The sequence below is a fragment of the Perca fluviatilis genome, chromosome 21 (genome assembly GCF_010015445.1).
Source record: "Perca fluviatilis chromosome 21, GENO_Pfluv_1.0, whole genome shotgun sequence".
NCBI classification, from domain to species: Eukaryota; Metazoa; Chordata; class Actinopteri; order Perciformes; family Percidae; genus Perca; species Perca fluviatilis.
The window spans coordinates 25746725-25773942 of NC_053132.1; the positions used below are offsets into that span (position 1 = coordinate 25746725).

At 41.7% G+C, this 27218-nt stretch overlaps 2 protein-coding genes across 2 annotated transcripts in view; both read left to right on the top strand.

The window, feature by feature from the left end:
- The window catches only part of wu:fj29h11 (protein NO VEIN), a 49923-nt gene extending 40400 nt beyond the window's left edge, over positions 1 to 9523 (top strand). Inside the window, exons 37-46 of the mRNA XM_039789159.1 lie at positions 1426 to 1611; positions 1770 to 2053; positions 2252 to 2400; positions 4033 to 4117; positions 4940 to 5054; positions 7162 to 7293; positions 7389 to 7640; positions 8204 to 8345; positions 8487 to 8643; positions 8725 to 9523. Coding sequence (XP_039645093.1) covers positions 1426 to 1611; positions 1770 to 2053; positions 2252 to 2400; positions 4033 to 4117; positions 4940 to 5054; positions 7162 to 7293; positions 7389 to 7640; positions 8204 to 8345; positions 8487 to 8643; positions 8725 to 9138 — 1916 coding nt within the window. The 3' untranslated portion in view covers positions 9139 to 9523. The remainder of the gene's footprint in view (positions 1 to 1425; positions 1612 to 1769; positions 2054 to 2251; positions 2401 to 4032; positions 4118 to 4939; positions 5055 to 7161; positions 7294 to 7388; positions 7641 to 8203; positions 8346 to 8486; positions 8644 to 8724) is intronic.
- A 3358-nt stretch (positions 9524 to 12881) lies between these two features.
- bsk146 (brain specific kinase 146) lies at positions 12882 to 26368 on the top strand. Its single transcript, XM_039787922.1, has 5 exons — positions 12882 to 13132; positions 21677 to 21930; positions 22049 to 22251; positions 23484 to 23675; positions 24745 to 26368. Exons 2-5 carry the CDS (start codon positions 21759 to 21761, stop codon positions 25489 to 25491), a joined length of 1314 nt encoding a protein of 437 aa, XP_039643856.1. The 5' UTR covers positions 12882 to 13132; positions 21677 to 21758; the 3' UTR covers positions 25492 to 26368.
- Positions 26369 to 27218: the final 850 nt, after the last annotated feature.

The window sequence follows — 27218 nt, forward strand, 5'->3', positions numbered from 1 at the left end:
TCAAGGCGACATGTATACAACACCTCATCACTTCCGGTATGTGGTACATTCCCTTTCCGTGAAGAATCTGTCATTTGTAAATTTGTTTTGGGACTGGTAAAAAGTGTTTTGCATCTTGTTAATTTGTTTTCTAAAATGTAAATTTGTTTTCGAAAATGTAAATTTGTTTTCTAAAATGTTATTTTGTTTTCCAAAATGTAAATTTGTTTTCTAAAATGTAAATTTGTTTTCTAAAATGTTATTTTGTTTTCCAAAATGTAAATTTGTTTTCTAAAATGTAAATTTGTTTTCGAAAATGTTATTTTGTTTTCCAAAATGTAAATTTGTTTTCTAAAATGTTATTTTGTTTTCCAAAATGTAAATTTGTTTTCTAAAATGTTATTTTGTTTTCCAAAATGTAAATTTGTTTTCGAAAATGTCATTTTGTTTTCCAAAATGTAAATTTGTTTTCTAAAATGTTATTTTGTTTTCCAAAATGTAAATTTGTTTTCCAAAATGTTATTTTGTTTTCCAAAATGTAAATTTGTTTTCTAAAATGTTATTTTGTTTTCCAAAATGTAAATTTGTTTTCCAAAATGTAAAAGTGTTTCATTCTTTGTAATGTTGCATTGCACTTCCCGGCCACCGTACCTTAGAGAGCACGCACTTAGCATACATCATGTTACTCTATATCAATTGTAGACCAGACAATGTAAATTTCATGGAAATTGGATGTTTGTCACATAAGGGTGACTTCCTGTTGGGTTGCACCACCTAAAGGTTGCTGTACAACCTGACCAATTTAAGGCTAATCCCCACAGCAGATAAATGGTCAATTTGATTTGTACATCATTATTCCCCTGTGCTGATAAAGTCTAATGATTTTTTTAAGAAGAACAGCTTTAGAATAGGAAAATCTGTCCTTTAATGGTCTGCCTCTTAATGTCACCCTGTAGAGTTTTTGACCACTAGTAACGTTATGGAGCATCATGTGTACTACAGTGTTGTTAAGTGTAGATCCCATTTTGTTTGTATAGTGCACCCGCACTACTAGCACTAAGCAGAAGGTGCGATACACATCCTGCTGCCAGCTTTAAGTTATTCCACTCATCAACAGTTAGTGGCTGCAACATGAAAGAAAGAAAGAAATGAATTTACCAACAAAAGCAGTAAAGACGAAGCCTGCTAGCTAGTAAACATGGATGTAACACAATGCAGGATTTAAAATATTTCCAACATTAGGAAATGCATACATGCTTGTCAGTGACAAAAATGACACACTGTGTTGGTAAGAAACACTGAATGTAAACATAACTTTGTTTGTTTACAAGAAAACTAGTCAGGCCACCTTCAGTGATCAAGGAGCAGTAAATGGGGAGGGGCATAGTGGGGAAAAATACTAAAAGCCTTCAACTGACCCAGGCTGTCCTTTTTCCTTATGTCCAGGTATGGTGTCTAATAAGGGGGTCTTCCCCACCAAGGATAACAGATGGGTGAGTCTGGCACGCAAACCCATGATTGCTGACAACAAGGAGTTGGAAAAGATCTTTAAACCACACAAGCAGATCTGTCTGCTCAACCTGCCACCAGCAGAGAAAAAGACTGCTCCCAGGAGCAGGACTGGGAAGTTTGGTATGCTGCTGCAACCTTATTTTTATTTTTTTTACATATACTTATCAATGTTAGATTTATACTTGATTACTTTTCACCATACCCAGTAGGAAGTATGCCCATAACTACACCCAGGTTGAAATGGAGATTCTGAATTTTGTTGTATGTTTGCCTGCCAGTTCAGACAGTGCCGGGAGAACGAGGTAACACCGTATTTGCCTTCAACGAGACGGACCGATCTTTGTTTCTGGAGATCTGCGGGATCCGTCAGCTGTCCCAGTGTGTCAAGACTGAACCTCAGACTGAGAACCTCAGACCCTGTCCGTCCATGCAGGCCATGGTGCACTCTGTGATACCCTACATCCAGAGGTTCCTGTACCACCACGACGAGCTGGCTGAAGTCTATTCAGAACTGATTGACAACAACATTAGAGAGAAAATCAAGCGACTGAACTTCGCACAGGTCAGAAAGTCACGCCTAGTTGGTTTAGAGTAGTTTAAAACCTTGAGGTAGTTTGTTTTTGGTTGGTTTACTAAATACATATAATTGGACTGAGTATGGGAGAATCTCCAATAATCATACCCATCTAAAGGACATATATTTATCATTGAGCCCCTATCAACAGCAGGAACTTTCTCTTTCCTACATACTTGTTTGCAGGTGGGTAAGCTGTACATTCGCTACCAGCTGGATGTTGCTGAGAGTGAGGATGAGGTAGTGGAGGTGCAGGATGTTATTTGTCTGCTAAACGGCGAGAAGGATCTCTACATCCAGAAAGATCACCTCTCGGCCAAGCTGGATGTCTGCAGGTTTGTGTGTGATGGATAGTCCACTAGAGCTGTCCCGAATACCATTTTTTTACGCACAGTTGTTCATTTACCTTCATTAAATTGCCTGATAACTACACCAGGCTGCTAAAGTAGAACCATACAGACTTCTACACAATAGGACTGCTTGGTTATAACTCGACTCAGCCAGACATGTCTCAGTTTACGGATGGTTTTTGGATGGCATAGCACTGCGTTCCAATGTTTACGCGGCATAAATTAGCCTAGCGGCTAGCATGACTTTTCCTATGCTCATAGCTTAATCAAGACAGAACACCAAGGTGACCTTTAGCCTGCATGCACGCTCTTTTCAACCTAACATTTTTGAATGAAACAGAGCAGCTAATATTGGTAGCGAGAGCAACAAGTTAGCCGACTCCAGAGTTGTGACTGCACCTTTCTCTCTGCACCGCACCAATTGTTTGTGTGTTTGATCTCTGTGAAACACAGAGATCCAAGAAGAGAGAGTCACGGCTGTAAATGACAGCAAAACGAAATAAAAGACTCAAACTGAGCTGAAATTAATACACGGCCTAAAATTAAAGGCAGTTATTTTTAAGAATTATGTAATTCTACAGTTTCAAGAGAAACAAAATTAAAAACGAATATCTGAATATTTGGGTTCAGCCCTATTACTTACATGTGTTGGTCAAACAACAAGAACATCATCTTCATCTTTTTTAACCTCCATTAAATCAAGAAAAGTTCACGGAGAAGACGCACCTTTTCCCACAATGCTTTAACACATTCCTACCGGAGAACTCGGTTAGAGCAGTTGGGTGTTAACCGCAGTGCTTAAAAATGTATGTCCAAGGTAGTGTGATTGCATATAAAGTAAACGTGAAACAAGTTTTAGCATCTAAAGAATTCGGATGGATGCAATAGGGATGCTGATTCTCCTCTGATATGACCGATATTTTGAAACTGACCTTATTAAGCGGATGGGCTATATGCCAGATGTGATCCACCCACATTAAATACTTTTATTTTTTATTCATAATTAAATTCTGTATATTTGCAGGTTGTTCTAACTTATTCATTAGCTGCTGACTTACAGTCCCATGTCTTATGTTACTTTGCATAACATTTGTAATAGCTTGTATTGTCAGATAGCCTGAGCTATTAGTAAGGATTAGTTGTCGTCAACCAACCAATCAATAAATGTTTTATTGTCATGTGAAATCAAATAAAAAACTATTTCAGTGAAATGTAATCCTTAAATTTCTTCAATTATGCATTATAATACTCTTATAACTTATATGGTTTGGAGCTGCAAATAATAATCAATTAATTGATTAGTTAACTAATTTTTATATTAAGTTAAGCTAATTATTAAATAAATTGCCAACTATTTTTATAATTGATTAATTGGTGTAAGTAATTAAAACAAAGTAAAATTTGTTTTGATTCCAGCTTCTTAAATGTGAATATTTTCTGGTTTCTTTACTCCTCTATGACAGTTAACTAAATATATTTGACAAAACAAGGGAATCCCTGATTAACAATTTTGATACTCACTCCTGTATATATTATGTGTGCGTTTGAATCTGTATGTCCACACAACTTATCTTGTTATATCTTGTAATCCTGATTGTATGTATGCGTGTGTTTCAGGGAGCTGGTGAAACTGTTCTGCACAGAGAGCAGCCACAGAAAAGAGCTGATGCATTTCCTGAGCGGCCTGATAACCTCTCTCAATGTAAGTGATATATATATATATATATATATATATATATATATATATATATATATATATATATATATATATATATATATATATATATATAGTGAATATGGTTCCTTAAAACAATGATCACTAATCTTAGGTCTTTGCTCACTTACAGTTCTTCATCCAATCATTCTCTTTTCTGTCAAACATACACACTTACTGCTACCACCACAGAGCTGACTGTAGCTAGAACCTGTAGGCTATTTCCCTGTAAGGAATCGCGTTTATATAACATGGCAACTTGCTCTCATCTCTGTAGAGCATTGCAGCAGCATAGACTCTGCAAAGTCAGAGTTAAAAGGTTAACAAGGCTCACATCAGGCCTCAACTTTGATCCCTCTCTGTTGAATATCTTATTTGATTAGGTGCTATGTCTGGATTTGACAAAGTAAATAAAATGGAATTTTTGACTGAAAAGCACACCCATTTAATACACGGGAGTCCAATGCAGACAGGAGAGGCTAATACAGATCTGCTTCTCTAGATTCAAGGTTGGGAACATCGGCCCTTACTCTGTTAGGATTAGAATCTGAAAAGAGAAACCCAAAATCTACTCTGGCTTCAGAAGTTCTTTTTGTAAATCCTGACTAGCATGTCAATCCTCAGTTTCTGTATGTAGTACTTAAATTCATTATCAAAATGTGATGTTTTAAAGACTCAATAGTAAAATTTCACTATTCTCGGAAGGCATTAAGAATGTCTTTAATATAATATTTAAAAAAAAGTTTTATCCTATATCAATCTTCGATATTACATATTGTCACCAGTCATTAACTCTGTTTTTGTGTGCAGGACCAAGGATCTCTAAAGAGATTCTTAGGCAAGGAGGACATCAGAGAGCTGCCCAGTGAGGAGGAGCTGTGGGAGGTCCCAGAGCCCCCCAAACCAGTGATTAACCTAGAGAGAGGTAAGGAGAGCACATACACAAAGTTCCTAGAAGTTAGCCATCACTGCACTTACAGCAAGACGACGAAACTTTTGACAAAAGAATTAGAACTATTTTATTAAAAATGACAAGTTGAATTCTTAAGCCTTAAAAAACACTGTCAAAATACAGTGTCACACTAGTAGTCCACAATTGAGTGGTTTTAAGACAAAAGAAGAAGCTAAAACTGTGGCTCACTAGAAAACCTGTTACACTTTATGAAAATGTCTTTCTTCTAAAATGACTTCAGCGAATCAAAGAAAATGAAGGAATATTGTGCTTGTACTATAATTCACTGATTATCCTGCAATTACCACTTTTCTGCAATAGTTACATAGTCGTACCCACAAAACCAGTTAAAGGAAAGGTCAGGTGTTATTAGGGTTGGGTACCGAAACCCGGTGCTTATAAGGCATCTAAACAACCAGTACCTACCGGATGGAATAGCAGCACGACAACAGAAGCATCGCTAGTTAACGTTACACTTGGCAGCACGTAACGTTAGCCTACCGTTAGCTAGTAGCTGGATTAAACGCAGTTAAAATGCTGACAGCTAACGTTAAACTGTGTAAAGTGTGTCTGTATTTCACTGTAGAGGATTCCAACACCGCGATGTAACAGTCTGCTGCTGAGTTACAACACAGACGGTGCGAGCCTCGTGGTGCATTCATAGTTACTGTAAAATACCCTTTTCCCATTTGGTGGTTGTTTTTGTCGTTATCGGTCCAGGCACCGTTTAGGCACCGGCACCATTTTAAAAGTATCCTTTTAGCACCAGTATCGGAAAAAAAACGATACCCAACCCTAGGTGATATTCTATATTTTTCCTCTTAATAACAAAAAAACGGGTTTGTCCATCTCTACTTTGCGACCTCTCTACCCCGTCCGTTTGTTTCTTCTGAAGGCATAAATCTTTAAAAGCTGCTCTCCGTAATTTCTTAAAACAGCTGTAGCACTTCAGCATTTACATTACATGTCATTTAGCTGACGCTTTTATCCAAAGCGACTTATGTGTGTCAGAGGCCACACGCCTCTGGAGCAACTAGGGGTTAAGTGTCTTGCTCAGGGACACATTGGTTGATGTATCACAGTGGGAATCGAACCCAGATCTCCCACACCAAAGGCATGTGTCATATCCATTGCGCCATCACCACCCAACGTAACTCAAAAAGGAGGAAATAGTGCATTTGTTTGGGCCTATTTTCAGCAGCGGATTAATACTTCTGTGGTGCGTAAGGAAGGAAGGTGTACATATTTGGGATTGAGTTTAAATAAACGTGTGTGTGTGTTTGTGTGTGTGTTCTTAATAATGAAGGAAAATCAACAATGGAGGAATAAGAATGATCAGACTTTGGACACACACACACACACACAATACTTGTACAAACCATCTAAAAGACTACAGTCTTAGGAAAGTGTTGAATAAAAAATGTAACTGTATTTGGCAAATGATAAATATTCTTCAGTAGGAATCAGAAGCAGAAATGTCCATCCAGAAAATGCACATCTGTAAATGTGTGAAAGAATCCCAGTTTGTTGCGGAGCATCAGCATGTAGCAGTGCTAGAACTGGAGCATGAGATGAATTCCAATTTCTCTCAGTCTGTGTTAGTGATATCTTACATCTGCAGTTTCTCCAATTCTCTCTGTGACACTTGCCCCGATTTCCATTATCATTGTATAACATTCAAGTGTTTTTCTCAGTCTCAGCCTTGCAGAAACCCTTCAACACTTTAAACACACACACACGCACGCACACACACACGCAGACACACACAAATATAGATAACTGGTGTGTTTCTCACATATGCTAATTCAAATTTGTTCACTGTTGCGTGTGGCGACATAAAAGAGCAGCTGTTGCCAGGGCTCAAAGAGCGTGAGGAGCAGATCCCTCACTGCAGCAGAGAGCACACACATACACTCACTTTCTCTCACACACATACAGGGATTAATATGATCAAAAGACATTTTCATTACAGATCTGTTATGGCATAACAGCACTGAACCAGGAATCGTGCTTTGCAACTTGTATCCAATCTTTTCTTTTTCTGCTTTGGTTTTAACTCCTTGAACATGTTGTATGTCAGTGCTATCAAGGAGTTACTCCTCCATCAGCTCCCCAGAGGAGCCTTCTCGCTCCGCTCAAGAGGATGGGGAACAGACGCTGGTTTGCTGGCCTCCTCGAGCATCTATGCTCAATACGGGAGTCAGTCGCACAGGTACGTTGAGAAGAAAATGGTTGTTTCAGCATGGTAATTTCTTCACAATGGGGAAACTACATTGTTCAATTTCCACAACTTTTATGTACCAACAGGTCAGGCAGATGGCGGTGTGGTCGAAGCAGTCATGAAGATGTGGCCACCTCCAGCTGGGCCTAAAGACAGAGAACCAGAAAAGGACGCCGCTGCCAGAGGAAGCAGCCATGTCATCCCCCAAAGCCCCAGCAGCAGCAGCAGCTACGACGGAAACCAGCCACTCAGGAGCAGCAGCCGACCTACAGATCAGTCTGGCCTTCAGAGAGTCCTCAGCTCTCCGGGCCAACCTAACCCCTCACCACGGCCTCCAGGTTACACATTCAACACACTTCTGTCTTCTACTGCCCATGTTCATACTAGTTTAGAGTTACTTGGAAAATCCTGTAATTAGGGGGTCCAAGCAGCGCAGCTCACTGCTGGAGCCTTATTTTGTGCGTGGCGTACGTGGATGCAGAAGCTCCATATATTGTACTGCTTTCTGGACCTTTGCCAGTCACATGTCTGAGTGATAAACCCACAGAGAATTACCACCAACTATGCAGTTCTTCTCAGCTATCGCTTTAGCCTCTTTTAGCTGATTGTATTGGTTTTCTGGCCCACAAACTCATCAAGTGACCAAAAAATAAATTACTGCATGTAAAGGTGATTTTGCTCCATACATTTTACATATTAGAAAGTTTGTCACCCAGCATATATCACAGAACTGGTTAATGTAGAACTAGTAGCTATTGCTTGTTAAATGTTGTGGTTAGTAATATATGAAGATGAAAGAAAGATGCTATAATCACACTAAACAAATCTGCACGTAGTGGCTTAATTCATACAGAAAATCCTTTGTTAAATTCTTCTATATGGTCTTGTCTGTCATTGACAGAGTACAGTCAACAGAGTGAGACCACAATGTCTGACAGAGCTGAGAATGGAGAGGGAAGCCTCACAGCCTTCACACCAACACTGAGTCCTCCAGATGCACATCCTGCTGAGACAGCCAGCGACCAACCTGCTCCAAACAGCCTGTAGGCTTCTTCTCCTCAGCCAGAACAATCTGAAACATTTATGTAGAACACTAATGTTGACTTTTACTGTTGCTCAATACATAATCCCAAATCCCACTACCTTCTTTTCCTCTCTAAACTGATCCTTTGTCTCTCTATCAGCGTCATCCCTGAGGCTGTGGTGCTTCCCAGTATGTTTCAGGGGGCTGCAGAGACTCCACGTCCTCCCCTGAGCCTGCACTTCCCTCTCTGGAACAAAGTCCAGCCTCCACATGCCACTCTGGAGGACATGGAGCTCACCTGCCAGAGACCTACCACCGTCAGTACATTCGCTACATGTGATGGTTTCTCAGAGGTTGAGTGTTGGCAGAATTTTCTAAATTGTACTATGCTTGCGTAGGTGGTGTTCTCAGATGACCAGATGGACGTGTCCGCGATCGGTGAGTGGGGGGAGCAGCTGGTCAACACTTTCCTGTGCCACTGGAGAGACGGTAGCGACCCCAGACGACCCACAGACATCCTGTGGTGCAACCAGAGCGGAGAGAGCGGCCAGCCCTACGACTTTAAGCTCACTTTTGGACCTGCAGGAGGGCCGACGGTGGTGTATGTGGAAGTGAAGTCAACTATAAAGAAAGAGAAGTCATTCATCCAACTCTCTGCCAACGAGCTGGACTTTGCACTGAAAGAGAAGGAGCGCTATCACATATTCCGAGTGTACAGCGCAGGAGATGCCCAGAACGTCCGCCTGTGTCGCATTAAGAACCTTGCGCAGCATCTCCACACCAAAAACCTGGCACTTTATCTGTTTGTATAAGTCCTTTGTAAGTTTGTGGAGATTTTTGCACTGTAGTAACTCACACCACAATGACAGGCCAACATGTGTATTCTAAAAGCATCTCATGCCTTTTTAAGTACATCCTAACTACACTGATTTTAGTTGTTTTTTAATGTGCCCATGATACTAGAGTTATTTTGCCTGATAATGAGAAAAAAATGCACATTCCTTTTCCATTTTCCTGTCGAACGTAATTTTATAACTACACACAGCTGTGTGTTTTCTGGTATTTGTACAATTGTATTGGTTTTTAGTGGTCAGTGGACAAACTGAATGTTTTTATTTTTTTATTCCCCCTACCTCACCTTTTCTCTAGCATTCCTTTTGAATAAAATACTTTTTCTGTCAGCTGAATGACTCTGAATGAGTTTGACTCATGGTTTTTATTCACTGAATAAGCTTACAGACCATTCTAGGCATTATTAGTAATAAGGCATTCTGTCACCCTAACCTCACTGACTGATGAAGTGATTATAGCTGAGGGTTAAGTTAAATAAAATGGAAGCAGAGCTGACTGGACAGTTCCACCACCGGCTCCCATCCCTGGTAATTACACTGTCACAGTAAACAAGCTGTACTTTTGATAGTGACACACATCTATATAATGCTCACATAGCAACTCATCTTTAACCACTTGCAAGGCTCCATTGATACAATTATGACCCTTCCAAGAAAAGTCCATCTGACGTCCTGTCCAGGGGCCTCATTTATAAAACCTGTTACGCAAGAAAAAGTTGCGTGAAGCACGGTGAAATTTGTCGTCGCAACATTCCTCGCAATAGTCGGGATTTATAAAGAATTTCCATGCGTAAAAATTTTCCCAGTTTTCCGCAACCTTTTGACCACACGTGTGATCGTGCGTAATGCTCCCAAGGTTTTGTAGACTGCGTTTTAGTGAACTCCGATGGTATGCCCGTTTTCCGAACCTAACCCAGTTTTTGTTTTCCTGAACCCAACAATCCCGTTCTTGCTAAACCGACCCAGAGCCGGTCGCGGCGCCCGGCGAGGGGCTGCCAGCAACGGGGGAGAGGCAGGGGCTCCTCCCACACCGAGCAAACTCTCCCACCGCAAAACACACACCGCTGCCAGGGTCCCCTGCCATCTCCCCGGGAAATGCGGTGTGTGTGTGTGTGTGTGTGTGTGTGTGTGTGTGTGTGTGTGTGTGTGTGTGTGTGTGTGTGTGTGTGTGTGTGTGTGTGTGTGTGTGCGCGCGCGCGTCTTTATGTGGTCGTGTCTGATTGTAGGTGTCTGTGTGTGAATGTTGTCTTTCTGCACCTGCTATTCCCACACAGTTACCATACAAGTAACCAAATTGTCACATTTCAAGCACTTTCACCTGTTTTGCACCAATAATGATCCAAAATCTTGTTTCTATTTTTTACTTTTTTAATAATTGAATTTCCTTTCTCACAAAAAACGAAAATGATCATATGATCATAAATGTGATCTCACAGGGGTAAATGGCAAATATGAACCATAAATGATGTATATCATTGGTAATTGAGCTGTTAAGTAGTAAGGCTGTGTAACAATATGAACAGTACACACGGGTTACGGCTTCCAAACAGGATTTAGTTTGGATGTTCTACCTCTGTTAGGAGCACATCGATCTCACAATCACTGAATTGTGTTTTTCCCCCATTTTTCCGTTTCGTGATTGGTGATCAAGGGCTCCTTTCAAGGCTGGAATATTCATTGATTGATTAACATGGACCTTATTAGGACAAATATGGGAAGACCTTGGGAGGAGCGTGAGGCTCGTGCACGACCGCATACTGTAACGCAAGTCCGTATTTATAACGAGAAGAGTGCGTACCGGTGTGCGCCGCAAGGTTTTATAAATCAGAATATTGTTTTTGCGTACGAAAATTCTGACTTTTTTGCGCACGAAATCTTTCAGAATAGAATCTACGCAAAGTTTTATAAATGAGGCCCCAGGTCAAGAACAACAGAAACTGACCAAATCTAAAATAAGGAAAAAAATACAGACTCTGTGGAGTGGTAACAATGCAGAGAAAGTAATCCATAATCAAATTTCTTGCTTCTTATTTTTCTGGCCTCCGGTGGTAAGTGAACCACACTATTGGAGCCACAGTCTATGTACTTGCTGTAGAACGGTAATCCTTGCAAAACAGGACACTTATTGCCCATGTGATGATGTTGGTGGAGAGATCAGAAACAGCCTCTGGGGACAGCACCTCCCTATTTTCATCCTGTGATGCAACCTCTTGGTAACCAGAGGGCTGTTTTCTACAAAGAATCAGTCAAGGGTAATGCGCCACTGAGAGACAAAATAGTACTAAATAAGCCAATTGCAGCATATGTCTGATCAGGACAAAGGTTAAGTGTCAAGCTCATGAAAAGCAGTGCAGTATCCTACATAGGACTAGTAAAATATGTCTCAATAGAGAAAATGAACAAAGATATCACTGTTAACTTGCTGTAGTGTTGTGGACCACAGAGTTGAATATTGTACCAATGTTTTGTTAGAGATACGGATACCAAGCCACGGTCATGAGACAGAACCAGATAATATTTGATTTTTCACCCAAAAGAAAAACCAACTATATTAGATATGGGACATTCAGGCATTCAGTTACTGCTTGTAAACTCCAGCTTCAGAGCTCTGAAGTCATAAGAGTCAAGAAGTGATTTTGGATTGAAACCAAAATGAAACCTTGCGTATTTAAAGGTTCTGTAAAGGTATGCACCAGATTTGATTATTAACAAAACTGTATTTGTTTTTATCTAACCTTTATTTCAGCAGGCAGCTAGCATTGAGGTTGGAAACCTTCATTTTTTTTTCTTTTCTTCTTTTTTTAAGATTATTTTTTGGGGCATTTTAGGCCTTTATTTGTAAAGGACAACTGAAGACATGAAAGGGGAGAGAGAGAGGGGAATGACATGCAGCAAAGGGCCGCAGGTTGGTGTCGAACCTACGTCCGCTGCATCAAAGACTAAAGGTGAACGGTAGATTATGAAGTACATCTTTTCTACAGCCATACAAAAGAAACTGTCCTTTCCTGAAAACGCTCCCATAGGTCGTTTGTTAAAGCAGATGATTCACCTTAACATTAATAGTGACGGCGCCCTTTATTGGCCTTAGTAATTATTTGTGGTAGCAAAGCAGAAAGTAATGTGACAAAGTATAAGAGTGCCAAGTTAAAAGTAAACAGCGATTATTTTATTATTTTACTTTATGGAACAGACGCAGGTAGCCTACTTCACGTTCAGTGTAACGTGTGTAACTGGAAGTGAAGTAATGTCATGCAATGGTATGATATGATACGAATAAAAAAATCATTCATGTTTGTAGTTTAAGTAGTTACCTACACAAAAATGGCAATTTAACTGATTAAAGCACTATACAAATATGAATGTTGTAGAACTACAAGCAAGCTATTGTAAAATATAGATAAATAGTTTAATTAGGCCTACATGTAAGCCTAGTTGGGAAGTAGTGAACTGAAATTAATTTCAAATCTGGTGAACGTTGTCCCCAGAAATCTATTACACAGTTGTGGTTGATAATGGCAGGACATAGTGTAGCATTTAATGAACTGAAACCCCTGCATCTCTTGAATATTTCCTGCTGCCCCTGAATGCAGCATAGTCTGTACGGAGACAGCGAGCAGCGGCGGCTACCGGCGGAGCAGCGCTGCGATTGGCCAGAACGGAGAGGGGGGGAGGGCTTTTCTCCCTTCTCCTCGCCTCCTCTGCTGCGATCCCCCTCTCCTCCCATCCTAGAGGACAGAGCGATGCGGAGACAATAGGACGCAGAGCCGGAGGAGTCTGCAGGATGCTCGGCGCCACATCCACCGTCACAAGGCTGCACGGAGGCTTTTCACAGGAGATCAGGCGTTCCTCCCGACTCACCTGGCCTTAGTATGCTCTCAGACCATCCCGTGTGTTCACCGGCAGCTTGGACTGACAGTGCGGACTCCACAGCCTCCATATGGGAACCAATTGAATGGTGAGTAGCGAAATAAACCCGGATTTACGCTTCATCTATCCTCACCTGCACCCTGACTAACCCGCATCTGACTTGCTAAATTATACAGCAATTAGCCTACAAAAATAACAATAACTGCATTACGCTGTATTTTCTGTTATCCATGATCGATTCGGCCTATTCTGTGCAGCAGCATACAGAAAACAATGCTGTGCTCCTTGAAGGTGGTTATTGATCACAACACAATCTCTTTCACCGCTCCCTCAACCACTCCCACCATACATCCTCTGTTTTGGTATCTGCAGCAGCTCGTGTGTGTGTGTGTGTGTGTGTGTGTGTGTGTGTGTGTGTGTGTGTGTGTGTGTGTGTGTGTGTTTGTGTGCGTGTGTGCGCACGCACTAAGTGACAGTGATTTTCCTCAGAGTCAGTGCGGTCTGAGTACACACTGCAGGGGGGGGGGAACCAACCTGACATAGCCTGACGAAATGCTGGATGCTGAAAATAATAGGAGATCATAATGTTTACATCCTGACTGCCTTCGTCCACATGCTGGTTTCAGTGCATGCTGGGCCAAAGGAATTGTGGGTTGTGGCAGTGTTTGCACCTATTATGTTGCATTATTGCCACCCAGAAAACTTGCTACTGAATGAAATTCTCAATTAATGTAGGAGTAAACCTTGCAATTACCCTGTGTGAATTCCTTATTTTGTGTAATATACTATTTCATTATGTATTCTGAGCCCTGTGTGTGTGTGTGTATGTGTGTGTGTGTGTGTGTGTGTGTGTGTGTGTGTATGTGTGTGTGTGTGAGCCCAAGACACAGCTGATCAAAGTGGGTTTAAGCTTCTTGATGGCACTTTAAAGCAGACGCAAACACACACACAACACACACACACACACACACCACACACACACACACACATGGAAAATACACTCCAGCATGATGAGTCACAGATCACAATGTAGGTCACAGAGACGGTCCGGTCGGTGCTCAACAATCTTTGTCAGCGGGCGTCTCGCTGACAGCGGTGGTAACTTCACCTGGTAGGAAAATGGGAGACGTGATGTTTGATGTAGGTGCAGAGATGCAATGTGTTTCACTTTTATGCGGTACATGACGCCAAACTCTTAATAACTGTAAATGAAAACCATCAATAATTCATCCATTATGTTAGGTTTAAATTACAGCTAGCTCGGGGTCAGAAATCTGTTGAATGCTACCATGATATGGTTATTATCACGATACCATGATATGAATCATGATAATATTGGATTATCGACCAGCCCTGCTGTTAAAGAGTTTTACATTTTGTTACCTTTGTTCACTTTCTTGCCCCGACGTAGATGAGAAGATCAACACCACTCTCGTATCTTTACCCTAAATATGAAGTGAGAGCCAGGGGGCTATTAGCTTAGCTAAGCACAAAGACTAAAAACAAGGGGAAAAGCTAACCTGCCGGTGTCAAAAGTGAAAAAAATCCACCACCTAATGCCTCTAAATCTCATCAATTAACATAAAGGATCTTGTTTATTTACTCCGCGCACAACCTGAAATGTAAAAATAATCTAATCTACAGCTTCACAGGGACATAGCTCCCGAACTATTTCTTGGCCGCATGTATGCAATGTTTTCACAGTTTGGTGTGGCTCTGCTCTGTTTGACTTGACTCACTTTTTAAAAAAAATCTTGGGTTTTTAGAAGATGTCCTAGGTCGCGCTAGTAATGATTTCATGATAAATGTGTTTTAACTCCACCTTTCAGTATCGCCTCAGCTCGCTTGGAACCTCGACTGTAAGGTAGTCCCGGTAACAAAAAAAAGACCAGGTACTATCCACAAAAAAATAAATGTTCCGCAGTGTAAAGAACTAAACAGAACTTAACTGGGCTGGACTGCTTGGTGGAAATGCGACTATAGTGAAGTCTTGGGGTCTCTGCTGCTGGTTGCCTCATGCTAAAGACGAGACTTCAAGAAGTAAAATTGAAAGGTAGATAGATTTTGACCTCATTTCCACTGCATGGTAACCGCATGGCTTGACTCGATTCATCTCCTCTGGAACTGCGCTTTATTGGTTTTCCATTGGCAAAAGTTGTAGATACTGTAGTACCTGATACCTGGTACTTTTGTTTTAACACCTTGGTCAAGGTTCCCAGGGAGCTAAGTCTAATTGGTCAGAGAGAACTGTCCCTAGCGCAGCACGGGACATAATGCATCAGTACCATTTTTGAATGGTGGGGTGGCTGTGGCTTAGGTGGTAGAGAGGTCGCCCACCCAATTGGGAGGTGGTTCAATCATTGGCCCTGCAGTCCTGAACCCTGCATTGCTACTGATGCTGCGTCATCCAAGTGTAAATGAATGTGAGTGTTTATCTGATGAGCAGGTGGCACCTTGTATGGCCTCCTCTGCCACAGTGTGTGAATGGTTCCTGTACTATGTTAAGACTATATAAATGCAGTCCGTTTACAAATAGCGACTGCAATTTTCTTTATTTACCCATATTCTTTTTTTCAAATGGCAGCCCGCAAAGCCACGCTGTGGTCAATTGATGAAGAGCATTCCTCTGTTTGGTTGCTGATGAATGATCCAGCGATCCTGTGTCACATTGAAGATGATGTCACTGCCATTTCACTCAGCGTCACTATGAAGGTCAGCTAAGAGTCCCGGGTATTATCTGCAGTGTAAAACGAAACTGAGAAAAGCAGCTGGTACCAAAAGTAAGTCAAGTCTAGTCGGCCCATGCCGTGGAAATGAAGCATAAGGTATCTTCGGACAGAGCCAGGCTAGCCTTTTCCCCCTGCTTCCAGTCTTTCTGCTAAGCTAACTGTGTGCTACCACTAGCTTCATATTTTCTGTACAATCATGAGAGTGGTATCAACCTTCTCATCTCATCTTCATATCGGCACAAATGCTGAAAAGTTCATTAATTCACTCTGGCGGAGGCAACCATCCGACGCTCCGGTGTCCATTAACTCCTGATAATGGACACCTTCCTTTATTTCTCATATTGCGATATATGTGATATAATCTTTTGTTAGACTCTTCCTGGCGAGTAAACACCCAGGTCTTTCATACTCCATGCCTTCAGTTTGTAACGCAGGTTTTCCATTACAAATGTGTAGTTTTCAAGTCCATGATGAGATAACTCTGATGATGTCATCATGACATCATAAGGGGTGGTTTTCCAGAGCCACAGAAGACGATATGCTGTTGTCATGTATAAAATCGGCGGAGTGCAACTTTAAAGCCAGAATGTGGGATTGTCAAGTTGTTAATGAGAAAGGCTTGAATGTAGTTTTAGGCCGTAAAAGAGTTCTAATTACAATAAGGTCCGACGTCAGGGGTCAGTTACAGAAAGAGGAGTTCTGAATAATTATTTTTCTAACCTTTAGACAAAGCTGTAAATGAGGTCAAAAATCTACACCGGGGATGTCAGTAGGTGGTGTTGGCTAGTGGTGCAGGGATATTGGACCACACACACACACACACACACACACACTTGCTGGTACTTTGCTACTAAACGGTCCTTGTCATTGTGTGTCGCTCTGCCTCTCTCTCCTTTCTCATTATTTTCTCTCCAATACACCACTCCCTGTCAATGCCTTGTAACACACAAACACTTTGATGTGTGTGCAGCAGTCAGTCACTTCTGGTCATGCCAGCTTTTTATAAACCAAAGACAATTCCTATGTGGGCATTACATTTAATGGCTTAACCCCTTAACGCCGACTGTCGCTAATTTGCATCAAACCCCTTCCATTCCGACTGCAGGCGAGATATTGTGTGTATTCCCCCCAATGCCGGTTTGTTTACATGCGATACATACCTAGGAACATTTTGCATGCACTGGTTTCTCGTAGGACCGGTCGGAGTGGGAGATACATCTGGTTCACGGAAGCGAAATTAACCCTAACCCTAACCCTAACCCTAAACCTACACCTAACCCTAAAGAAACTACTGTCAATGTTAGGGAGTAGGAGAGTGTTTTCTTTCTTGCCGTTGTCAAGATCCATGTATTTGTCAATTACAGTTTAGAAGTTCTAACAACTTTGTGACATGAATGAAATCTACGATGTGTTTTATTCATTTTACCATTTTGTAAAGAATTTTACCATAATGCCTGTTGTCGCTAATTAGCATCATACCTAAATTTATATCTATTCCATATGCTATAGACAAATTAACAATCTCAACTTAATTTAGCATCACCTTAGAGCCAGAAACACACATAATATTTTGTTTATATAATTGTGAATAAATTCAGGCGTCAAGGGGTTAATGTCTGTGTTGTGGTTGCTCCTTACACAAACAGAAATGTATTTGTGGCTCGTTGCATCAGGAAAACTGAAAGGTCACCGAAAAAAGGTGAAGATGGCGTTGGCTCTAATTGTTCCGGTGCAGTATTGCTTCATCAGCGGGGGTGGACGTGGCCGTGTTCCTCGCCTTGGTTCGCTAAATGCGCTCGGCCGATCAGCTCTGCCTGCTGGTTGCATAAGCAGTCTGGGATTTAGTCAGCCGCAGTCCCTGGTCGCTGCTCTGTTCTCGGAGGAGGCAGGAAGAGGGGAGGGCTGGATTTGTGGTCACTTCACAGGAACATGTATTTTGTGTCCATTTCAGTATGTTGCATTTGAAAGCCTGTGGGAGTGTACAGGTGCAGTCCTGAGGAGAAAAATAGGATTTGTATAAAATGGTCAGTTTAATTCATTACCACATGCATTTTTAGATAATTTTTTTAATAATGACTAGAGTTTGCAACACTTATTTTCATCATCAATTCATCTATTGATTGATTTTTAATTGTTTAGTCTTTAAAACATCCAAAACTAGTGAAAATTGCAGATCACAACTGACCATAGCACAAGATAACATCTCTATGATATGATCATTTTTGCTTGATGACAATTTTGATAATAAAATAATTGCTACGATTACAATTACAAATGAGGTTGTCACAAAAAAAACTGGAAGCCTCTGCACTGCTCTTTACCTTTTGATAATGGAGGCTTATCTGCTGCATTATTTAGAATATAAATTGGTGGCCTCGTGGGGGCAGAGGGACACCAAACCAAGCGGAAAGAACAACATTGACATTATCACCTTTTAAAATAGTTACGGAAAACATGTTAGCTAAATTTAGCAACATTAGCATTCATTTAAATGCATATCAAATTAAAATGCAGATACATAAATTTAAAGGAAAACTAAGCAAATATTAACTTTGAGGTTTCACAGTTCCCTTGACTATAAGCTTGTGTTTAAGTTATAGTAATGATTTAGAGACATGATCATGAAGTCAAACAAGATTTTCAGCATTGTTATTTTAACCGTATTCCTCTGCAGAACCAACACACACACAAGTTGCATTTGTGAGACTCTTAGGATCAGAAGTGCCACAGTAAGCGCTTCTGATCCTGGACAGAAAATAATGGCCTTCTCTGTTGTCAACTGCCTGGCCTCCCCCCTGTATATGTGTGTGTGTGTGTGTGTGTGTGTGTGTGTGTGTGTGTGTGTGTGTGTGTGTGTGTGTGTGTGTTTATCACATGTCCGAGAGCTTTTACTTAAGAGAGGGAGAGAGGTACAGTACATCCTCTCTCCGCTGCCATTTATCACCCAAACTGACTCATCTCTCCTCACCTGCTGGTGTCAACTGCTCTGCCAGTCCAAAAGAGGCCTTTTCAGAGGCCTGTGACGGGATGACGTGTTTGTGTGTGTGTTTGTGTGTGTGTGTGTGTGTGTGTGTGTGTGTGTGTGTATGTGTGTGTTTGTGTGTGCGCGTGCATGCGTGCATCCGTGCATCCGTGGCGTGCATGCATGTGTGTGTGTCACATAGTTGGTAGTCTGACTCACCGTGTAGACTATTTGTATAAGCCTGCCAATGGTTGCCTAGTTCAGACAGAATTCTCCTCCCCTTCTGCTATCTTCGCTATCTATTTTGCAAGGACATTGTGATTGGTTTAACACAAGCAAGCCAAAGCCTTTTTCCCCCTATACTAAATAATAATGGGTGGAGATTACATAGCAGGTTATGGCAGCTGCTCAACCCATATAAGAATCTTATTCTCTGCATCCCACTAGACAGTGAAAAGAGATTTAACAATTTGAGAGATTTTAGGACAATATCAGATAAATGTAATTTGTGTATAAATTGACATAGATATGTGTTGATGATGACGAAAGTGCTCTAAATATGACAGCAGTCCAAGTGTGAGCAAAAGTGTACGTGTGTGTGTGTGTGTGTGTGTGTGTATGTATGTGTGTGTGTGCAAAGTCATATATTTTTTCCACATGTGCTTGGATCTATAGAGTGAGGGGTCAGGATTTGGCAGGTATCACTGCTCAGGGAGTAGAGAAAAGAAAAGCAATCATGAAGAATAATCACACTGCAGCAAACAATGGATTTGCGAAAAAATTATTTGCTTTTGTGTGTGTGTGTGTGTGTGTGTGTATGTATGTGTGTGTGTGTGTGTGTGTGTGTGTGTGTGTGTGTGTGTGTGTGTGTGTGTGTGTGTGTGTGTGTGTGTGTGTGTGTGTGTGTGTGATTTAGCTCACAGCTCAGCTCTGGCATTCCCCTTGGCGAGCAGCATTTAGAATTACTTAAGCCTTTGCTGCAGATAATTAGCATTTTCATTGACTATCACACTGCAGATCAGAGCAGCAGAGCAGACTGTGAGCTGCAACATCAAAGACTTATCCATCGCTGGCCTTGAAAACCAACACACTCCTATTTACATCCCATAACAGCGCGTGTGTTTCTTTTAAGTTTCCATCCCTCCACGACAACTTTTTTTATTAAATGAAAAGGAGTATACTAATGCAGCTGCCTGCCCTCCGCATTCTGGACACAGTGACAATGAATGTGACTTACGAGGCCAAACATGCCATTGTTATCTTGTCTAACATACCTGTAATCTCATATTTTGTTATAAAAAAAAATGTGAAATGTTTGGAAAACCACATATGCCTCAATGTGAATTTACCAGATATAAAATATATTTCATATGTGATTTTTACATGTGAAATGTTGGAAAACCACAAGAAAGTTTCACATGTAAAATGTGTTTTTTGATTTTCTATTATGAAAAAAATTCCCTGGTACCTGCCAACAGATTTTTTAGTATCACCTCCGTCGAGGTTCCAAGCGAGCTGAGGCGATACCAAAAGGTGATGTGAAAACCTGCAGACTACTGATTGGTCAGAGAGAATTGTCACTAATCACTGCATCATCATTGCTAGCGACAGACGAGGGTGTCCCATAGACAGTATATAAACTGGACCGATAGATCCTGTTCTCAATCTCAGTCATTCCCAATCTTGCAGAGACGTAGGTATATGTAAGGAGATAACATGGGCACAGGCTAATTATTGCTAACTAAAATGCTAGTTAACATTAGTAATTAAACTTGAACAGCTAATGTAAGTCGAAACTGCCTGCGAGCTTCTCCTGTACTCTGCGACAGTAAGTCGCGTGGTTATGACCCAATCGTTAGCCTATTTTTACAAAAACGTCTGCTACGGAGCCATAACGTGAGATACAAGGTAATGGAGCCTTTTATACGTTGTCGTGTTTCTTTAGAAATAAACAATGGACAAATAGAGTCTTTAAACACTTCAGATGTAAAGTTATTCGCTGTCAAAGTGACGTCAAAATGAATGGCAGTCAATGGAATGCTAATGGCGGGTGATCGTTTTGTAGCATCAAAATGGCGCCATAGGAGGTTTGAGTTCTGAAGAGAGGCTTATCCCCTTGGGGTGTCCTGAACAAACCTGCCATTTTTAAATAGTTGAGCCAACAGTGGTTTTTTTTTTTTTTCCTGCCTTCAGCTTCTTATGAAACAAAATTTGTCTTCTGGCTGTGGCAAACAGCCATATGCCACATGGACACGGCAGTTTCCTGTGGCGTCACTATGACGACCAGCAACGCTCATCTCACGCATGAGGCAGTACTAAATCTGCAATGGAAAAAGGAGGACGGTGCACCGCAGCCGAGTCGAGTCGAGCCGAGCCAAGTAGAGCTGGTACTAGCAGTCGGTAAGCACCATTATATAGCGCCTTTCCATTTTACCGGACAACATGCTTTACAATTTTCCTCTCATTCCTCCATTCACATACACAGATGGTGACGGAGCTGCCATGCAAGGCGCTGGCCCACTACATGATGTGCCCGTGGGCCCGCTGCTGCAACTCAGTCAGAAGTGACAGAGAGAGGTGACTGTTGCGGCCGCAAAAGAAAAAGACCTCGCTCTTTCCGGACAATACTAGATTTGCCGCTAGTCATCGCTTTTTTGAGCCCGCCTCCGCTACTGTACAGAGCGTTGGTGGTGAACCGCAATCAATGAGCCATCTAGGGATGAAGCAACTCCTTGCTCCCGCTACTGTACAGAGCCTCACAACAGCGTGCTGCGCGTGACATCTTTGGCACTTGCAGGATCGTTTGAAAGACACACACACACACGTATGCACACACAGAGAGTCCTCGGTATAGTTCAATATTGTGTAATTATAATGTGATTTTTATGTCTTAAATTTATAATGTCAATTAAAAAATGTGTCCTCTCTCGTTTCTGTACAGTGATACCAGCTGTTAGCTGTCCCACCTGAGCGTCTGTTTCCCAGTTTTTTCTCCTGGTCCGTCCCCTAAAGCGGTCCCTAGCATGAGTTCTTCTCCGCTGGTATCTCGAGCCAACATGGACATCCTGGACGAGCTGCAGCTGATCGCAGCCCAGAACCTGGAGAGGCTGGAGGTCAACAAGTACTACGAGGTGATCAGGGAGCTGGGCAAGGGCACCTATGGCAAGGTGGATCTGGTCATTCACAAGATCAGAGGTGAGGGGACACATACACACACACACATACACACAAACAATATCCTGCTGCTTTAAATAAGCAACAACAAAAACACAAAAGTCTATGCAATTATTTTTCCTCCACTTCGCCCAATAAGGTACAAAAATGGCACTGAAGTTCCTGAAGAAGAAGACAACAAAGCTGAAGTCGTTCCTGCGGGAGTACAGCATCTCACTCTACCTGTCCCCCTGCCCTTTCATCATCAACATGTTCGGCATCGCTTTCGAGACAGATGACTACTATGTGTTCGCACAGGAGTACGCTCTGGCAGGGGACCTTTTCGATATCATTCCTCCACAGGTGCACTTTGCATCATTGCTTTTGCAAGTTTTTAAGAAGTTAAAACACAGTTGAGTCAGTGATGAAGTACACAAGTCCTGGCCTCAGACACAAGTCTATCTCTAGTCGCTATTCTCTGGACTTGGACTCACGACTTGGACTTGACTCAGACTTGAGGATTTATGAAATCGGACTCGAGCATTCATGAAATAGGACTTGGAAGTTGGATGTGTGTTGAGTACTTAAGTCCTGGACTAGGACTCGACTACGACTCAAGTTGCTATTCTCTGTACTCGCGACTCGACTCAAACTCAAACTCAGGTAATGGTGACTCAACTCCGACTCAAGACTTGACTCGGAGTCGACAGTTGTAACTGGCGTAAGTTAGATCAATGACTACGTTTACATGCAGCCAATAACCCGTTCAAAACCGGAATATTAGCAATAACCCGGTCGCGCACGGCCATGTAAACACCGTCAAAAACCTGAATATGCTCATATTCCGGTTTTTAAAAACCCGAATATGCTACCTGGGTTACCCCTTTTTGTAAACGCGTATTGGCATATCCCCATCAAAAGGAACATTGATTTGTGTTCTGCGCATGTTCTATTCGCAAGGAATCTTGGTCTTTTGAGTAGAGGAACTTCTTGTATGCGCCAGAAAACATAGTTATAATAATAATTATATACTATAATAATATAGTTATATATATGTCAATGCAGAAAACCTGCGCGCAGTATACCGGAAGTAAACAAGAAGTAAACAAGAAGTAGAGGTAAACATGGCGAGACGCAGCACAGCACCACACTTTTGGAGCGAGGAGGAAACCAATTTCTTTATTAGTGTGGTGAAAACCATGAATATAATGTCTTTTGTTGACGGCAGAAAGTACCGAGATAGTGAGATTTATAAGAAGGGGACCGAAAAGTTATTGCGTCTTAAGGTTGTCCGTAGGCTACGTCCAGACGCTAAACGTGTCGCCGTTACGCGCGGGATATTGCCAATTGATTACAAATTCCATGTATACAGGAGTAACTTTTTTCCCCCCGCTAAAAACGTTTTTTGATTTTTCGCAACCCGAATAGTGACCTTAACCCGAACATAACCCGAAAATTGACAGCTTGTAAACGTAGTCAGTGTCAGTCAGTGGAGTTTTTAGTCCAACATCAGCCAGCACAGTGATGCATGTCTCATTGGTGTATATGGCCTACCGTATGTATTGTCTGTGATCTCCCCCTGTCCGTTCCTTCAGGTTGGTCTTCCTGAGGCAGTGGCAAAGCGCTGTGTGCACCAAGTAGCCATCGCTCTGGACTACCTGCACTGTAAGAAGCTGGTCCACAGGGACATCAAGCCTGAAAACATCCTCATTTTTGACCGAGAGTGCCGCAAAGTTAAGCTGTCTGATTTCGGCATGACCCGCCGAGCTGGCTCACCTGTGAAAAGAGTGAGTACCATTTAAAGGTCCCATGACATGCTGCTCTTTGGATGCTTTTATATAGACCTTAGTGGTCCCCTAATACTATATCTGAAGTCTCTTTTATATAGACCTTAGTGGTCCCCTAATACTGTATCTGAAGTCTCTTTTATATAGACCTTAGTGGTCCCCTAATACTATATCTGAAGTCTCTTTTATATAGACCTTAGTGGTCCCCTAATACTGTATCTGAAGTCTCTTTTATATAGACCTTAGTGGTCCCCTAATACTATATCTGAAGTCCTTCTTTTATATAGACCTTAGTGGCCCCTAATACTGTATCTGAAGTCTCTTTTATATAGACCTTAGTGGTCCCCTAATACTATATCTGAAGTCTCTTTTATATAGACCTTAGTGGTCCCCTAATACTGTATATCTGAAGTCTCTTTTATATAGACCTTAGTGGTCCCCTAATACTGTATCTGAAGTCTCTTTTATATAGACCTTAGTGGTCCCCTAATACTGTATCTGAAGTCTCTTTTATATAGACCTTAGTGGTCCCCTAATACTGTATCTGAAGTCTCTTTCCCGAAATTCAGCCTTGGTGCAGAATTACAGCCACTAGAGCCAGTCCCACAATGAGCTTTCCTTAGTATGTGCCATTTTTGTTTCTCTAGCTATTAAGGAGGAGAGAGGGGGGGGCAAGGTGGAGGGTGGGGGTGTGGCCTTGACCAACTGCCACTTTTCTCGTTTGAAAGCCATGATGTCTCTCTCCCATGGGTTGGCCAAATTCTCTGGGTGGGCAAAGCAGAGAAAGGGGAGGTAACATTGCTCCTTATGACCTCATAACAAGCAAGATTCCAGAACAGCTCATCTGAGCTTTCATTTTCTCAAAGGCAGAGCAGGATACCCAGGGCTCGGTTTACACCTATCACCATTTCAAGCCAATTGGGGACCATAGGCAGGCTGGGGGAACGCATATTAATGTTAAAAAACCTCATAAAGTGACGTTTTCATGCCATGGGACCTTTAAATCTATGACCTCGAAAATTCTGTCTTGTTTCGACCATGGCGTTGACCTGTTGAGTTTTCCCTGCAGGTGAGTGGCACCATTCCATACACCGCCCCGGAGCTCTGTGACGTTTCCCGCCACGAGGGTTTCTGCGTGGACTACAGCACTGACGTTTGGGCCTTCGGTGTGCTGCTCTTCTGCATGCTGACTGGCAACTTCCCCTGGGAGAAGGCGCTGCCCTCTGACTCCTTCTACCAGGAGTTCATCCGCTGGCAGAGGAGGAGGACAAACACGGTGCCGTCCCAGTGGAGGCGCTTCACTGAGCAGGCCCTCCGCATGTTTCGGCGGCTGCTTTCCGTGGAACAGGACCGCCGCTGCTCCGTCAAAGAGGTTTTCGGGTATTTCAGCCACTCCTGGATGCTGGACGCAGAGAACAACACCAACAATGGCAACAGCAACAGCGGAGGTGGTGGAGAGAGGGTGGGCGGCGGAGGAGGAGGAGGAGGGGCGCGGGAAGAGGTGGAAGGCACTATCTCGTCATCTTCATCTGGGGAGGAAGATGAGGAGCTCCTTGTGGAGAGGATGAAGCAGCAGACTTTATCTCCTCTCTCCCCGCTGTCACCTCTCTCTCCCATGTCTCCGGTGGCAGTGGAGAGGGGCAGTGGTGGCGGGGCTAAGGGCGGCATGATGGAACCAGGCGGTGGCCACCATTTTGTGTCCGTCTCCACCAACAGCTCTGTGTCATCCACCAACAGCTACGATCGAATGCCGCGAGAAAACAGTTCCCCAGGTGGCCGCATGCTGGTGGCCACGCCTATTGAAATCTGCGTCTGAGTGCGTCAGAACGTTGATGTTTTCACAGATCCACTGGTAGACACTTTTTATACCTCTCATCCAAATGTGCATGCATGGAAAAAGAAACAAACTGATAATGAGTACTAACATGTATCCTGTTATAAACATCTTGGGAAAGGAAGAGCACATGAAAGACTTAACAGAGAGTATTTGTAGAATGCGTACATTTTGCATGAGGTAGGGTTTTTGGTCAAATTGGAGTCAAAAGACTCCATGAGAAGCCCCATGTACACCTTGATTTCAATGGTGTGTGCATTTGCAGTTTCGTGAAACCCAGAGGAAAAATGAAAAATTGCTACCATTAGAGATTCTGTCAGTTTGCCATCCGAAAAGAAGACCAAAATGTATTTCTTAAAGCAATACTTTCAGCAAAAAAAGGCAAATAGAGACAAAAGTGGCAGAGTACTGTCAGGACGTCACTGGGTGTCATTTTTGAATGAAGCCAAGGGACAAAGGATTTGTATTTTTGAGAAGACTAAAACGGAGTTCAAGGAAATACCTTGTAAGATAAAAACGGACAAGCAGTGGTTTTAAATGTTTCATGTGTGACAAAAATGTGAAAGTGTGAGTGTGTTGTGTGTATTACGGTGTTCCGTTTGTTGGAATCCAAAAGAAGTGGATTTATTTTGCTTTGAGAATTTTAATATTTATTTTAATCTAAAAAGACTACACACTATTTTTTCTATTGTTTTTTTTTTATAAAACAGCTTTCTTTGTTTTTCGTTCAACTTCACATTGTATTTTGGTGTTCTGGCATAGCTGTGCCAAATCTACTTCCATTTGGTTGGCTGCTGTACATATTGGTATTCATACCAATAGTTGTATTTCATCTATGAGGTTTGACCCCAACATTTTTCAGATGTTTTTTTTTTTTTTTTTTTTTTGTATAGTTTGTTACTTTCCTTCTTTTTTCTCTGAAAAAATGTTTGTATTGCTTATGTTTTCTTCGAAACATTTAGCAAAATGTATTGTCTAAAAAGAAAAGAGAATTAATCAGTTAGCATTTTCAATTCAATCTGAAGAAGAAGAAAAAAAATCACAGAAGATGTTAAAGAGTCACCTTTTATAATCTGCATGAAGAGTAGCTCAAACTTACCTTTACGAAGAAATTGAACCGGCTTTACGGGAAAAAAAAGGTTAAAAAAGAAACGTAAAATGTTGTGATGTGGAATTTCTGCCGTAGCACAGTTTCTTGCATTATGTCCCTGAGTGAATATTGCCGTCATGATCTCTTGAGACATCCTAGGGCTAAAAAAAATCGCAACAATAATTTGTTTCTATTCAGCGTGTTGTATATGTATTACTATCAATGCAGTGAACTCATCTCACCACCTTCAGGAACAGAAAATAAGCAAAGCATGTGGACATAGAGCGAGAGCTTGAATTTAAACCACAGATAGGGAATTAAATTATGTAATTTTTGCTTCTAAATTGCCACCTTTAGTGAAGTAGTGTGGCGTAGATAAAAAAAAACAATTCTACCAAGTTAAAATAACAGATACAAATAATACATTCATTTCTTTGACTCAATATTACCTAAATAATTTGAGGGGAAAAAAAGCATTGGATCACGCATAGGAATGGACGTTTTGTGGTGGTTTCCAAAAAATAAGTTTGCATGAACTTGTATGTGCTAAAGCTCTGTTGTGAAAACTTGCTCAGTGTTTCTCCTGTCACAAGCTGTAGTACTCTGTAGATGTAGTATA

Bases quoted from the DNA above. Each gene is read 5' to 3' on its own strand.
- bsk146 (XM_039787922.1), top strand. From the start codon at position 21,759: ATGAGTTCTTCTCCGCTGGTATCTCGAGCCAACATGGACATCCTGGAC. The intron at 21,931-22,048 runs GTGAGGGGACAC...TCGCCCAATAAG, and splicing joins GGTCATTCACAAGATCAGAG to GTACAAAAATGGCACTGAAG. The intron at 23,676-24,744 runs GTGAGTACCATT...TTTTCCCTGCAG, and splicing joins CTGGCTCACCTGTGAAAAGA to GTGAGTGGCACCATTCCATA.